We start from the raw sequence: 16,194 nt of genomic DNA, 5'->3' as shown, positions 1-16,194 counted from the left end.
GTATATAATATTATATTGAACACCCTTTATCGGAATTTTTTTTTCACTTCTTTCAAATTTGAACACCCTTTAAGAAATTCCTGGCTCCGCCATTGTTATCACGTAACCACAATTAATAAACCTTAGATAAAGAATACATGTGACACTCATTGCTTTGGTGCATGGCCCAAACAAGAGCATTATAAAGATGTCTGAATACAAATGCCTCTTCTTAAAAATCGCCCTTGATCAAGTCAGTTGACGAAATCCATGAATGACTGTAATAGCACACATCCAACAACAACAACAACAACAACATACCCAGTGTAGTCCTACAGGTGAGACTAGGGAGGGTAGAGTGTACGCATACCTTATCCGGAGATAGCACACATATATTCGAAATATAATAACGTGCACGCCAAACTACTAAAATAGATAATCTGAAAACTAAGTAATGTAATAGTCACCGTTCTCCATTTAAGCTTTCATATATTAGAACTTCGAAGTCATAAACTAGGACAACATACTATTAAGCTCAGTCCATATGTTCCTACAAAATAAAGCTAAGGAACTCACTAGTTCCGTCCCATTGCATTTCTTACACGTTGTAGGACACGCACAAACTCGTGAAACAACATGAAATCTAAACTTGCATGACTATCAGTATCTGCAAATAAATTACCTTTAGAAGAGTATGTGCAAGGACTCTGGCATACGATGAAATCAAAACCACCAAACTTCTTTATCAAGACCTCTACCTTGTTACTGGTCAACTTCTGAATGTCTTCAATCTGCACAAGTTCTCCTGTTTGTCCCGAACTACTCCACCATTGCTTGAGAATTCTCCGGTTTTTATCAGAAGCCTCTACGGAGACAACAACTTTTAAGCGAATTCCAAGGCGATGCAATGCAATTTCAGCTCCACCAGTTCCAGTAAAGATGGACAAAACCGTCAATCCTCCAGGGTACAGAGACTTCAATACAGAGAGATGATAAGCTAATGTATCTATCTGGAAGCAATGTTTCAGTGACAGAAGTCTTTCCATCAGGCTAAACCCAGCATTTCGGGTGTGATTTTCTGGGTAGCCAAGAATGCGTTCTATTTGTTCTGGTGCTACAGGTGCCATTTTGTAGCGGCCAACCCACACTAGATTCAATATCTGGCAATGGTGGAGGATATCTCTTTGTCTGTCAACCGCAGGAAACCCCTGGGAATCACTAACTGTTCTTTCAAGCCTATCACATAGCTGAGGTACACAAGATGTCTCAGAATTGATGCAGCTCAAGTGTTGCCTGGTATCCCATGATGGCCACCATTTTTTGCTATTAGGAACTATTTCTTGAATCGTCATTGGTGGTTTTGGAACAATGTGAAATCGCTTTTCAGTAGGAAGATTATGTACATAACCTTCTTTACGACTCAAAGCTGAGAAAAGTTGAGTATTAACAAATTCTGGCTCAATGGCATGCAAAAACTGAGAGATTCTTACCCAAGAGTCATGAGATAAGTTCATTACATTCCCATAAAAGAAATAGGGAGCTTTAGCCGCCTCCTTATCAAGGGTCCTGCATGATTTGGGCATAGACAATTTCGGTGTCTCTTGGCAATCCAGCACTCTTGATCTTTGGTGAATTGCTCTTCGAGAAACTGGAGTCCTCGTGGTATTGAATGGCCCTAAGTTTCTACTGGTCATTTCTTGCCATGCAGGGCCAAGAGAACTGCCAAAGGCTTCATCATATTCTGGTTTCGGTCTTTTCAAAGTGTTTATCTCATCAATATAGTTCTCCTTTGGCCGTTTCCCTTTAAGCTTTTCCAGTATGTTAAGTTCTCTAGATTCAGAGGTATCCACATCACATTCCTCTTTCTTAACAGCTAGTGGATGAAATCCAATCGAACCATTCCTGCTGAGAGAGTTTAATAGATGCTGCAAACAAGTAAAAAACAAAATAAAGTTGGACAGTATTCTCAAACAGAAGCGCACTTATAAGGAAATAAGATCTCAGATAAACAAAAAGTATCATAACAAAAATAGGAGAACATCTATATGTCATTTGAAAAAATACAATAGTTTATCTAAATTAATCTAGTTGTACTAGTGTCTTCACAACTTTAAGCATCAGAGATCACACTAGAGAAAAAGGACCAGAGCATGTTAATAGTTGACATCTTTGATGAGCAAAATGGTAGCCCAGGTATCAATTCTAACATAATGCTTCGTGCAAATAATGAAGAATAATCATCCCCAAGAATTCCGTAATAGCTAATGGTGAACTACAGCTGCAACCACACCATCAGGGAGTTTCACTTAGGAAAGGCTATAAGATGGTTGTCGCAATTGCTTGAAACCTCTTTGCTCCACCGTTGTCCTATTTTTGGTCCCAAACCAATTGAAGCAAGCTATTGGATCAACAAATAAGAAATTACCATAATTGCAAGTTTTATGGCACTATGAAAAGAGAAAAGGAGACATTACCTTGTCCATTCTTCCACTACTAGGATCTATAATTGAATTTGCAAGTTCTTCAAGAGGAACTTCAGAACCTAAAAGGCAGAATACGAAAGCTAAATGAAGCATCTGTTTAAAACCCTGGCTGAAAAAGAGAGCTTAAAGACAGTAAGGAAATAATTTACCAAATAAGAAAGGCTGCAGTAGAAACACTACGATTTCAAGAGGCAAATAGTTACTGGTGGAATAGACACTAGCAAAGAGATAATTTGCTCACCATACTTCTCAATAACTGCAGAAACTTCATTCTCAGAGAAACCCATGTCAAGCAATTTTAACGTCTTCTCCATGATCTTAAACATAGCCTCGGTGCTGCATTCCTAGACAACAAAGTTGATATTAATAGCACATGCCACTTGATCAATGGTAGGAAATAAGACATTTGGGCTCATATAGTATGGAGCAGGTTAGTTATAGCAAATAATCCATTCTTAAATCACATACAAGTCAGAAAGAAGGAAAGGGGTATAAAACAGTTATATGAAGCAATTAAATATTTGCAAGTGCAATCTTTGCTCCAGGTACATGACAAAAAGCCTCCTATAATAATTTTTAAAGACAGATGATTCAAAGGATCATTTTTCCATAAGGTGAGCTGTATGATTATTCAAATACATCTCTTTGGTAGATCTACAGCTAGATTGAGTGATCTGTTCAGTTAATGTAACTTCAGCATATTAGCTTGTCCACCTTTCTTGTACTCTTCTTATGCTCCATAGTCTTTTCTCCTACCAAATGCTCAAAAAAGAGTTAACATAAATCAATAACCTTGATCCATTCTTTAATCTCAACAACAGAATCATCACCGTCATCTTTTTTACAATTTTGAGCGATTCGAGCAGCAAAGATTAGATTAACTAGTTCGTTGACAGGAGCAGCTTCACCTGCATGCAGGATGAGGAGTACTTTAGTTTAAGTGATTGCCTATTTAAAGCAAAAAGAAACAGACAACAAAGATAGCATGATTAGGAGGATTCTGCTTAACGGACACAAGCTCAAAATTGGCTATCAGCTATACAGCATTATTGGGAGGATTCTGCTTAAGAGATGAGAAGAACCATAATACCACAAGAAAAATCCTAGAGCATTTTTGAAAAACACAAAAAGCTACAGCTATTTCACATACCAAGTTTACCGATTGCAAATTCGACTTCGTCCAAAGAGAAACTCATTGCTAATAAAGATGCTCTCTTGTCATCATGAACTCCACCACAAGGATCAGGCTCCTGCAACAGAAAAAGGAGACAACCCAAGTCGCATATCCTCTTTATCTTTCTTAATTTTAATATTATGTAAAAACGCATAGGCTAAGATCTTGAAAGCATATTACCCACAGTTTTCATTGCATAGGATTTTATTCCTAAAATGGCGTACAGACTGAAGCAATATGCATGGGCATGAAGTACATAGATTATTCTACATCTAATATGCATCAGTGTGAAAAGTTGGGGTACACATTGCTATTGAAACAACGATATTCATTAGCAATGACCAATTTATCATTTAAGTGAACAGCCCAGTGTTGTACCAAAAGGCTTTCTGTTCTATACACCATGTTGAGAAAGGCCAACCACTTCTTTTTTAGTGGAGCAATATAACTTCATTCAAAGAAATGATTTTGAATAAAGAAACAGACTTTTCTTTCATTGCTTCTTTCACTGGCATGAACCACCTCTTATAATAATGTAGTTCTTTTTCTGGCTGGATAGTGGATTCTCTCTTCTATCCATCTTAGATTGTACATGAAACTTCCTCCCCAGTCTACAAAAATGATTAAAATGACCTATACAGTAGCAAAAATTGCATCTGTTTGCCTTTATACCTTCAACAATTTTTCCAACCTAATTACTTTTAAGCTGTGAACCTCTTGGAATAAAAGCATCCATGTCAAGAGGACTATCCATTTATCCGAACCAAACTCCACAATTGTATTAGAAAGTTTACTTGTTAATTCTTATAACCTAGTAAGTAGTAACCAACATTTATAGAAGCACGTAACTCACATCACGTAGAACCATATTACTTCACCTCTTTTATATGTACATCTCCGTCATACTTGGCAGAACTGTTTGTGTCCTCATCATCACCAAACAAGCTATCCAGAGAATCTGACGAATCTGCTCTAGGAGGATCCTATTTAAACACATCAACAACATCAGTTCTGGTTATTCTGATGATCATTATACAAATGATGGCATAAGGAATAATCTACAACTGAGCGGCACAATGTTTTGCATCCATCATTAGCACAATTTGCAAGTGAACTATATTTTCATTGAAATCAACAAATCTACTTTGTTTCTAATATCAAACCTAACAGGAAATAAACTTGAATAGAGGAAAATCAAAGAAACTCAAGAAAATTAACCAACTATTTGAAACATAGGCTGTCCTATGAAAACGTGAGAAGAAATGGTATAAAGGCCCTCCGGAAAGGACCCAAATGTGCCTTGACTGGAAGCAAAAAATCTGTAACCACAGATGATTTTACTTATAAGTCCTCTTATTCATTTTCATACATTTCAAATGTATCACAAAATAATACCAAAAAGCAAAGAACTTGAAAGCATAAATATTATAGAAAATAGCAGGAGCAAAACTATATTTGACTTCATTGGTATTTCTAAGAGAAAAATGAAGCGAATCATTTATTTGCTTGGTGAACATGTGGGAACAGAGAAATACCTTTCTGTTTTTTGTTTTTTTATTGTTATAAATACTTCTTTTTGTTTTTAAAGAACAAAATGAGAAGACCAAAAGTGGCCTCCTTGTAACTTTTATAGTGTATACATGTCTGACCTTTTAATGAATGCACAACATTTTGGGGAAAACTAAAAGGGAAAGATAGACATTCGATTAAGGAGATAGACCAGCATATTCTATATTTCTGCTAGTGATTTGAAAAAGAAAAAAATGAATAGCTTAGCAAATATTTAAGACACGGAAAGTATTACTGACATTTTGCGAAAGTACTACTCACTTTATTATACCACAAGTAAACATCTGTAGAGGGGCACTTAATAGCTACCTAACCAGGCACGGAGGACCCTAGAAATAGAAGTTTTACATGTCCAACTTCTTTGGTAGACGAAGTACTCACTCATTCTTTTCTCTGGAAATAAACATCGATTAGAAAACTTGTATGATAAGAAGTTTTACGTTGAAAGAAGTAAAAAGGTCTTGAGGGTGCTTGACAGTTAGACAAAGAGGAGTAACATGTTGACGCATTATTTAACGCAAGAAATGAGCAGCATCAAAGAAAAAACAGAAGTACCACACATCAGAAATATTTACTTACAGAATTTGCAACAAGAGTCTCCAGTAACAAGTCAATGTTGCCTTCACCTAGATTGAAAAGAAAATATCCCTTCTTACGTTACTCAACTGTAATAACAACCAAAACTTTTAAGAAAATTTATGAGTTGGAACCCTTGGTATTCTTTACTTTTTTCTTTTTTTTAAGGTGGTGGTAGCCTTGGTATTCTTTCTCCAAAATTCAGTAGCAAAACAACTTGCCAAACACAATTTCACAATAGATTAAAACAGAAGTTAGTTTTCCACTACATACCATTTTCCTCAATTGCTTTGTCAACAAGTGATGCATTGAAACCCATAGCCAGAAGAGATGATCTCACACTGCTGCCTGATGAGCTTGCAATGTTGTCCTACAGATGCATTAGCATCAAAAATAAGATGATTACACAGGTGATGAATATTAATGCTACCACCTGATGCTAAACAATATTACCAAGGCAGCATATGCGTCGACTTCGAATAAAACATGGCAACAAAAATATTACCAAGGAGGAAAAATCAGCTAAATGCATTATTTCTTTCCTTACCCCTGTAGGCCTTGTATATGTGTATAGAGATGGAAATTCACAATATGGATCTTCAACTTTAGGCATGATTCCACTCACACCTTCGGGCTTCGAAGAATTTTCACTATCTGAATATTCTGGTAACTCACACTAGAATAAAACGAAGAATGATTAAGAACACAAGCAATGGAATAGCACCATACACATTAAATGTTCATATGTATACCATTTTAACGTGAAACTGGAGGGAGCAAAGTTAGACAATTGTCTCTTATGCGCCGCAACAAAAGCATAAAACTGTGCTTTCCTTGGCCTTTTGCAGGTAAAAATGAATAAATGATACTCAAGGGTAAAGAAAGAGTGAATAATCCTGCAGCCAAAAACAAATGAGTCATTCGAATCAAACGCTGAGTATTCATATAGCGGAGCTCAGCTTACATAGGATTGAGGCATAGTAAACGTGCAGCCCAGATTCATAAAGCAAAATGAAAAGCTTTCGGCAGTGTTTTTCTTTTTACTAAGTATCAAATGGGCTGATAGTTTGAAAGGTAGCAACATGCAATGAAGTAGCAGACCAAACACTTGATAGGCGGACTCCCGTCTGAAAACCATTTGCATAAAAAACCAAATACTAGTTACAAAGAAAGTTTTAACCGTTTTAAGTTTTGGTTACATTCTCTTGAAAATCCTAAAGCTTTTCTACGTGGCATAATACCAAATGCACGCAAGCTGGCCCAGACACCACCGTCATAAAAACAAAACAACAACAATAATAATAATATCAAAATATTATTATTATTATTATTATTATTTATAATAATAGTCTGGTGTCTTGTGTGACAAGAATGTGCCGTTGAAACTTAAAGGTAAGTTCTACAAGGTTGTAATTAGATCGACTATGTTGTATGGAGCAGAGTGTTGGTCGGTCAAGAACTCTCATACCCAGAAGCTAAAAGTAGCTGAGATGAGGATGTTGAGGTGGATGTGTGGGCATACCCGGTTGGATAAGATTAAGAATGAAGTTATTCGGGAAAAGGTGGGAGTGGCTCATGTGGAGGATAAGATGCGGGAGGCGAGGTTGAGATGGTTCGGGCATGTTAAGAGGAGAAGTATAGAAGCCCCAGTTAGAAGGTGCGAGCGGCTAGCCTCAGCTGGCAGCAGGAGGGGTAGAGGTAGGTCTAAGAAGTCTTGAGGAGTGGTTATTAGGCGGGACATGGCGCAGCTGGAGCTGACTGGGGACATGGCCCTAGACAGGAGGGTGTGGAGGTCAAAGATTAGGATAGAAGGTCCGTAGGTAGTCGAGTATTTCTCTTTGTCTTACTCAATTTGCTAGCATTAGTGTTAGTATGATATCTTTTATTCATAAATGCTATTACTACCTAGAGTTTGACTGCATTCTTGAATTCGATCTTATTTCATCTTGCTGTTATTCATGCTTGTTGTAATTACTTTTTCTTTTTCAGTCGTTCTCTAGCCAACGGTCCACGGGAAACAGCCTTTTTGCCCGTCCAGGAGTAGGGGTAAGGCTGCGTACAACTTACCCTCCCCAGACCCTACTTGTGGGAAACTACTGGGTTTGTTGTTGCTGTAATACCAAAATATCAAGTCGGTGCAATCGTCTTCATCATTATTTAATACTCCAAAAAACCTTTTTCTTCTCCACTCGTATATTCTTTTTCTTTTTTATGACAGTCATGGGAATTATGCGCACCTCCACTATTCCACCGGGCACGTGCTATCTCCCACCAGCAGAGGTATACCGGATAACTCTATCGACCAAGGCTTAGGAAGATAGAAAGAAACCACCTAGTGTTGTTTGTTTATATTAATATCTCAATTACTATAAGTATTAGGTGGACTAATTATTCTAGTCCAAATCAATTCCAACCAAGTAACATTTCACCCCCCCCCCCCCAACACACACACACACACAAAAAAAAAAAAAACAGTTCAAGAAAAAAGAGCTACTGGGAGCCAATGTACAATTTAACTGGAAATAAGCAGTAATTAAGTACTTAATTCGCCAATATTCAACAACAAATGCACATAATCCATCAAATAACAAACGCCTAAATTTTACACCACCTCCGCCTCCATAAAAGTCTAATAAAACCATTTCAGTTTTAATATTTACATAGGCATTAACCAACAGCTCCAAATTGATATATATTTTTTCATATTCAAATGCATGAAGGTTTAGAAAATTAATTGTGCATGCACATATTTTACCGGCGGGAGAGGAATGGATGCTGACCTTTAGCTGCGGCGAAACTGATCGGAGAATTTGCCGGAGGGTGAAATTCAGACTGGGAGCTTAACTCAGCAGTAGGTGAAAATAAAATATTGGAGTTCGTGTAACATCGGTTAAAGCATTTTTACCCATTTACGAGGCGGGTCAAGAAACGGAGCGAACCGCGAGACAAGAGATAAACGGCTGAGATTATCTTGTGACCAACATGTACAGGTAGATGACTAGATGCCATATGTTACCGATATTGTCCAAATTTTACCGTATACAGTATCCAATTGCATTTTTTTTCCCTTTTTACTATTCCTTACATACTAAGGGTGTGCTTGGTTTTCATCCTTATTTTTCGGTGTTTGATACGCAAATTAAGAAAAATAATTTCTCAAGAGTATTGATAAATAATTTAGATACAATATATATAAAGCCATAAACTTTCGAATCAACAACCTTTCGAACTCACAAATTTCATAAACTTTTGAACCGCTAAACTTTCGAACCCGTAAACTCTATAATTTCTAAAGTCGCAAACTTCCAAACATATAATCCTCTGAACTCATAACCTTGGAACTCATAAAATATCGAACTTGTAAACTGAAAAAAAAAAAACCATATTCTATATAACTTATTCTATAAATTGACGGGGTTAGAGTAGGTGAGTGGTATAGAAAAATGAAAAAACAGGAAATTGAAAAATACAAAAAAAAGGGTAAAATATAATTTTTTTTCTAGGGAGTTTAGCAGGATGGGTGGTGACGAAAAAGAAAGAAAATATAAAATCTGAAAAGAAAAAAAAAAGCCATTTGGGAGAGGGGGACGGGAGAGGTAAGGTAGGGAAGAGAAGGGGGAGGGGGTTGGGTTAGATGTGAGGGAGAGTTTTTGGAAATTGTTTTCCTAATTTTTTCTAGGGAAGTCATTTTCCTCCAATTTTAGGAAAATGTGATATCTAGAAAAATATTTTTCAAACAATTTTATGCAACCAAACAGTGAAAAATGGGAAAATATTTTCCGAAAAATATTTTTCTTCAAACACCCCCTAAATGAGTATTTATTTGAGGAAAAAAAAGACAATAATCTCTTATGTTCGAGATAAGATTAAAGAAATTTGTTAAATAACTCCTAAGTAATTTTGGTCCTTCAAATTTATTTAAAAAAATAAGCATTTCTTTTTTATCTTAGTTAACTATTAGAACTAGCAGAGATTGTGTTAGACAAAAGAAAGATTTAATAAAAACTCATATTGGAGGTAAAGCTTTGCAGTTTTTATTATTTTCGTCTAGTGTCGAGTGTAAGTTTTGTCATCTTTGATTGATTATTGACGTGTAGCGTAATTTTTAGGGTTGCATTTTCTTGATTTGAGTAGATTTTTCATGATTCTCTAGTTAAATATTTTTTTTATTTTCATGTTAAATCTAACAACACTAGTTTTTAAAACATTTGATTAAAATAAAAAATACCATTTTTAATAACTTAAAAGGATAAAAAAAAATGCTCATGAGTATATTCAAGGTATTATTCGAATCAACCCACAAACATAAGGAATTTTTTTTGTTATTTTCTCTATTTATTTTTTTCAAAGGCTTATTATCCATTGGCTTCCTTTTAATGTATATTTTTCGTGTTCATTTATCTTCGGAGAAACATCTTTAAATGGTCCTTGATAGTTAATAGTTGTAAGATGTACCTTCACTATTGAATTTTCACATTATTATTTAAACGATATTTAATTTTGTATCAATTATTAAATTCATACCCTGTATTTTAAATTCCAAATAAAAGTTTGGCAGCAGATAGAAGGAAAGAAAAAGACAATAAAAGATGGTTCATTTTGAGTCCCAAACCAAAATAACGCAAATAACTATCTTGTGACAAAAGAGTGTAAAGCTAAGTTTGAGCAAAATATCGCATGAATTAGGACCTTTACCCGATATCTCATGTTAATGGCCATTACCTAATTTTTAAGATACAAAACATATGAAAAACATGTGTAATGCATATAAAAAAAATTAAGACGGTTCGGTTCCAAATGATCGTGCAAAACACGGGTAGATTTCAAGTATCGTATAGAACAGATAGATTTCAAGTGTCGTGCATAGCACAGGTAGATTTCAAATATCGTGCATAGCACAAATAGATTTCAAGTGGTCGTGCAGAGCACGGTTAGGTTCTAATTAATCGTGCAAAGCACATGTAAGTTTTAAGTATCATAGTGAGCATAGATAGATTCCAAATGGCTTTACAAACCATAGATAGCACGAGGTAGATTCCAAATGGTCATGTAGAGCACTGATAGGTTCTAATTAGTTGTGTATAGTGTAAGAAAAATGAGTAGATAATATTGACTAAGAAAACAAGAAAGAAAGAAGAACAATTTATCAAAAATATTGTGTTACAATTTATCAAAAATACTGTGTCGTGACAAGTCACTACCTTGAAAGCGATTGCAAATTATAAAGATCGGTCGCTCCCCAAAGTTCCACAACACCTCCAAACACGTGCACTTATGGCTGAAAGTTTGGAATTTGCGCAAAACAATTGCCCGAAAATTCTTTGAAAAAGAGAGATGAAAGTGTGTTTTCTATGTCAGTTTATTCACAAAGAAGACTGCCTTTTGTAGGCAAAGTTGTTGAACAGTTACAGATGAAAAAATTAATCTGTAGTTATTATAGAAAATAAAATTGAGTCGTTACCCAATTAACTACAGCTGTTACGAGAATTAAATCATGGTTGTTACAAAATAATAAATTGGACGTTACAAAATCCAATTCAAAGAGAAAGAATTTGGACATATTCTGGTAAGCATATATTTGGACACTTTTCTGATAAGCTCAAAAATTAAAGAAATAATTTTAGCAAAAATCAGACTTGGATTAGGCCTCACGTATATCTCGCGCTAAAGAAAGAGGGGGGGGGGAATCGACCCATTTTGCCTTCAGGATCAACTTCTCATGTACGCGAAATCACTCCCTTTTGCTAGTTCTTTACAAGCCCAACAAAGAGTAATTCATTATAAAGTGAAGAAAAAGACTTTCCACAACCAATAAGGGACACTTTGTCTTTTCATATGTTATGTATAAAAAAATATTTGACGTTGCATTATAAAATATAAAATAATGCCAACAATCCCCCACTAATGCAAAAACAAAAATAGAATAAGAGTAATTCTAGGCAAAAGAAGGAACATATACTTAAGTGTCAATATCTTTCTATTTGAATTGACACGTAGTGAAGTGAGACAACAACTAATATCCAAAAAGTGAAATACTATTGAACTGAATGGACATTAGTAGAGACCCCTACAACAGATACTATATCCTTAATTCTATTTAAACTCCGCGATACTAACAAAGTGCTTTTATAATCATGCACGTACCTTGGGTCTCATGAGTATTCTAAAAAGACATCCCAAGTTTTTCATAAAAGGCGACCGCACCTTTACACTCACATAGGTGATTCCATCAAGTCTATCTACACATAGACCACCTTAAGGCTATAGAATCATTAAGAACAAAATAAGCTCAACCTTATAAAGCACTACCGCACGCCATAGGAATGGAAAATGTAGTGCATATTGAGGTCTCATATGGCTTCGTTTGACTACAGATGGGTATCCACCATACTTTCTCAATCCATGGGCTTTAACCCAATCCCCCTCGACGTTTCAAGGATAACTTTCCTTGCCAAACTTTTGGTTAAAGAATCCGCCAAATTTTTTTGGATCTTACATATTCCAAGGAAATAACACCATGTTTCAACAATTATTTTATCGCACCATGTCTTATGCGGATATGTCTTTTTTTTCATTGTACACACTATTTTTGGCAATCTCAATTACCGCATGTGAGTCACGGTGTAGAGAAACTAGTGAAGGTTGTCTTCCTCACTAAGTCACGTTTGCCAATAAGTTTCTCAACCACTCAGCTTCTTGCCTGCCAATCTAAGAGCAATGAATTCAGACTCCATATTAGATCGTGCTATACAAGTCAGTTTTGAAGACTTCCACGAAATAGCACCTGCACCCAAAGTAAATACATAGCCACTAGTGGAGCTAACTTCATCATTGTCAGTAACCCAATTTGCATCACAAAATCCTTCTAAAACAGAAAAAAATATTAAAATGCAAACACCAATCTATAGTACCTCTCAAATACCTTAACAAACGATGAACAACATTTCAATGTTCACTACTAGGATTGTGAGTATATCTACTCAATCTACTAACAACATAAGCAATATCAGGTCGTGTATAATTCATGAGAAACATTACACCAGTAATTATCTTAGCATATTCAGTTTGAGAAATACTAGATTTCTTATTATTTCTCAAGTGTGTGCTAGGATCATAAGGAGTTCTCACAGGTGCTACATCAAAACAATTAAACCTTTTCAATATAATGAGATTGAGATAACGAAAAACCATTAGAAATTCTTTTAATTTTAATCCCTAAAATCACATCTATTGTTCCAAGATCTTTTGTTTCAAATTTAGAAGACAAAGAATTCTTAGTCTCATTAACAATATTCACATTAGGGCCAAGATTAACATGTCATCCATATACAGACATATAATAACACAATCTGATCTTACCATCTTGGAATAAACATAAGATCAGATGCATTAACAACAAAACTATTACCCACCAATGTGTTATTAAATCTTTCATACCATTGCTTAGGTGCCTGCTTTAGACCATACATAGATTTTCTCAATTTGCATACTTTATTCTCCTATCCTTGGATCACAAATCCCTCAGGTTAAGACATATAGATCTCTTCCTCTAAATCACAATTTAGGAAAGCCGTTTTAACATCCATTTGATGTATCACTAAATTATGAATAGTGGCTAAAGCAACAAGAGTTCTAGTAGTCGCCATCTTAGTCACAAGAGAATAATCAATGTCTTTCTTTTGGTTAAAACCCCTAATAACAAGTCTAGCCTTATATTTCTCAATTGTACCATCAGGTCTCAATTTCTTCTTAAATATTCACTTGCCACTTATGGGTTTACAACCTTTAGGCAAATCAGACAAGTCTCAAGTGTGATTAGAAACTATAGAGTCTAATTCACTTTTAATGGTCTATTTCCAAAAACTAGCATCTATTGACCTCATTACTTCACTATATGTCTTAGAGTCTTCTTCTATTAAATAGATTAACACTAATTCATCACTCAAAACATCAAGATCAATATTTTCAGTCAAGAAAGTAGTAATAAAGTCAGGACCAAAGTTAGCTTCAATTCTACGCCTCTTACTCCTTCTAAGTTCATTTTTATGCTCATTAGCAGTAACACTAGAAGAAGGCACAATATGAGAATTAACAGACATAGATGTAGAAGCATTATTAGGCACATCACTAGGCATATTAGTTTTCAATGGAAAAACATGCTCAAAAAATTCTGCATCTCTAGATTCACAAATAGAACTATCATTCAAAGACATAAATCTATATGCAGCATTATTTTAAGCATAGCCAATCAGAATAGCATCAAAAGTCTTGGGGTCAAACAATTAATTGTTTAAAATCAGGTAGACCAACCTTAGCCAAACACTCCCACACTTTCAGAATTTTCGAGTTAGGGGCAAACCCTTTCCATAACTCATACGGAATTTTATCCAATTTTTTATGAGGTACTTTATTAAGAACATAGCATGCAAATAAAACAGCTTCCCCCAATATTATCAGATAAACCCGAACTCAAAAGCATAGAACTTATCATTTCCTTAAGGGTTCTATTTTTCCGTTCGGCTACACCATTTTGTTGGGGAATATAGGGAGATCTAATCTCATGTATAATATCATTTTTCTTACAAAAGGCTTTTAGAATATTAGTACTATATTCACCACCCCTCTCAGACCTAAGTCTCTTGATTTTTCTATCTAATTGATTTTTGACTTCTGCCTTGTATTTCAGAAACATATTTTCAGTCTCATCTTTTGACTTAAGAAAATATACCTTAGTGTATATAGAAAAGTCATTTACAAAGGTGGTGTAGTATTTCTTTCCACTTTTACTAATAGTGTTTTTGAAATCTGCCAAGTCTGAATGCACTAGTTCAAGAAATTCTATTTTTCTACTAGTTACATTCTTAAAAGGCTTTTTGGTATGTTTTGCTTCTACACAAACAGGACACTTAGAAAAATTATCAACATTAACTGCAGGAATTAATTCTATTTTTCCAAGTCTCTTAATAGAAGCAATATTAACATGATCTAGTCTACTATGCCACAAATTAATAGACTCAACAATATAAGCAGAATTGAAAGTACTAGCATTATTAGTAATCTCTTGAGTGATATTCAGTACAAATAAACTCCCACTAAGGTAACCCTTCCCAACAAAGTCTCCCCACGAGAAATAACAATTTTATCAGATTCAAAAACAAGTTTAAGACCTGCTTTGTTGAGAAGCGCACCAGAAATTAAGTTTCTACAAAAGGAGGATACATACAGAACATTGTTCAAGGCTAGGGTTTTTCCAAAAGTTAATTTAAGGAGAATTTTTCCTTTACCCATTACTCTAGCTGTAGTGGAGTTACCCATGTAGACACACTCGCCATCAGCAGATTCTTCAAAATCGTGAAACAGCTCCTTGTTGGCGCAAAGGTGCCTTGAAGCGCATGTGTCCAGTATCCAGTCAGTCTTGTTAGCCACCATGTTTGCCTCAACAACCACAACAACAGTGACATCACCACCCTCAGTAAGGTTAGCTTGGACTGGAGCTTTTCCTCCATTCTTTGAGCTTAGTCCTTGTGTTTGGTTGCACTGAAAAGCCTTGTGGCCAATTTTGCCGCAGACATAACATGGTCTTTTTTACTTTTGAATATGGCCCTCCAGTTTATTGAAGTAACTCTGCTTCTTCACATATACTTTCTTCTGACCTTTCTTTTGTTTTCCTTTAAACCTGTCTTTCACAAAAGTATGAGAAGATTTTACAAGGTTAGCTTTAGAAGAATTAAGAGAGAGAGATTTCATCTTATTCTTAAGCCATTCAGACTCCTTATCTTTGAGACGGTTTGCTTCTTCAGTCCTCATGTGATTGATCAGTTCTTGAAGAGTTAAATTTTTCTTCTTGTGTTTCAGTTGATTCCTGTAATCACTCCAGGAAGGTGGAAAATTTTCAAGCAGAACATTAGCCCGAAGAATCTCACACATCTCCATGACTTTGTTCAAAACATCAGCAGTCAAGTTTTCATACTCGTGAACCTGCTCCATGATTGGCTTATCGTCAACCATCTTAAACTTGATCCACTTAACAACGACATACCTTTTTCGGTGTCATATGCACCATATTTCTTCTCCAAACTGTTCCATATGACTTTAGCAGATTTATAATGTATAAACAAATCAAAGAGAGGGTTAGTCATATGGTTAAGCAGATGCCCTCGAACAATTTTATTATCCTTTTCAAATTTCTTCTTAACAACATCATCAGGAACAACAGTAGCAGCAATGTTAGAACTATCAGCAACAACATCAGCAGATGGTTTATTAAACAAAACATAATCAACTTCTAATTGTTCAAAGTAAATTAAAAATTTCTAAGACCAACACTTATAATTATTTCCATCTAAAAGCCCAAGTTTTGACATATCAGGAAGTGTTTTATTCAAACTGGTAGCCATTTGTCAATATTGTATA

The 16,194-nt window shown here is 35.3% G+C and overlaps 2 protein-coding genes across 3 annotated transcripts; both read right to left on the bottom strand.

The window, feature by feature from the left end:
• Positions 1–448: 448 nt before the first annotated feature.
• On the bottom strand, positions 449–8,729 carry LOC104240230 (probable inactive DNA (cytosine-5)-methyltransferase DRM3). 2 transcript variants are annotated; one of them, XM_009795012.2, is made up of 11 exons: positions 8,537–8,729; positions 6,534–6,677; positions 6,329–6,457; positions 6,055–6,151; positions 5,785–5,831; positions 4,515–4,619; positions 3,613–3,712; positions 3,255–3,370; positions 2,704–2,806; positions 2,454–2,521; positions 449–1,904 (listed from the first exon to the last, which is right to left on the bottom strand). In XM_009795012.2, exons 2-11 carry the CDS (start codon positions 6,534–6,536, stop codon positions 555–557), a joined length of 2,118 nt encoding a protein of 705 aa, XP_009793314.1. In that variant the 5' UTR covers positions 6,537–6,677; positions 8,537–8,729; the 3' UTR covers positions 449–554. The 2 variants fall into 2 exon arrangements, with proteins under 2 accessions (XP_009793314.1, XP_009793313.1); XM_009795011.2 differs by having other exon boundaries at positions 8,562–8,729.
• Positions 8,730–12,461: 3,732 nt separating this feature from the next.
• LOC138868248 (uncharacterized) lies at positions 12,462–15,789 on the bottom strand. Its single transcript, XM_070145780.1, has 6 exons — positions 15,424–15,789; positions 15,005–15,318; positions 13,668–13,998; positions 13,141–13,280; positions 12,762–12,934; positions 12,462–12,646 (listed from the first exon to the last, which is right to left on the bottom strand). The coding sequence occupies exons 1-6, from the start codon at positions 15,787–15,789 to the stop codon at positions 12,462–12,464; spliced, it is 1,509 nt and encodes a 502-aa protein (XP_070001881.1).
• Positions 15,790–16,194: the final 405 nt, after the last annotated feature.

Source organism: Nicotiana sylvestris, chromosome 5 (genome assembly GCF_000393655.2).
Source record: "Nicotiana sylvestris chromosome 5, ASM39365v2, whole genome shotgun sequence".
NCBI classification, from domain to species: domain Eukaryota; kingdom Viridiplantae; phylum Streptophyta; class Magnoliopsida; order Solanales; family Solanaceae; genus Nicotiana; species Nicotiana sylvestris.
Note: the sequence above shows the minus strand (reverse complement) of the source record. Positions and strands in the feature narration are given on the sequence as shown.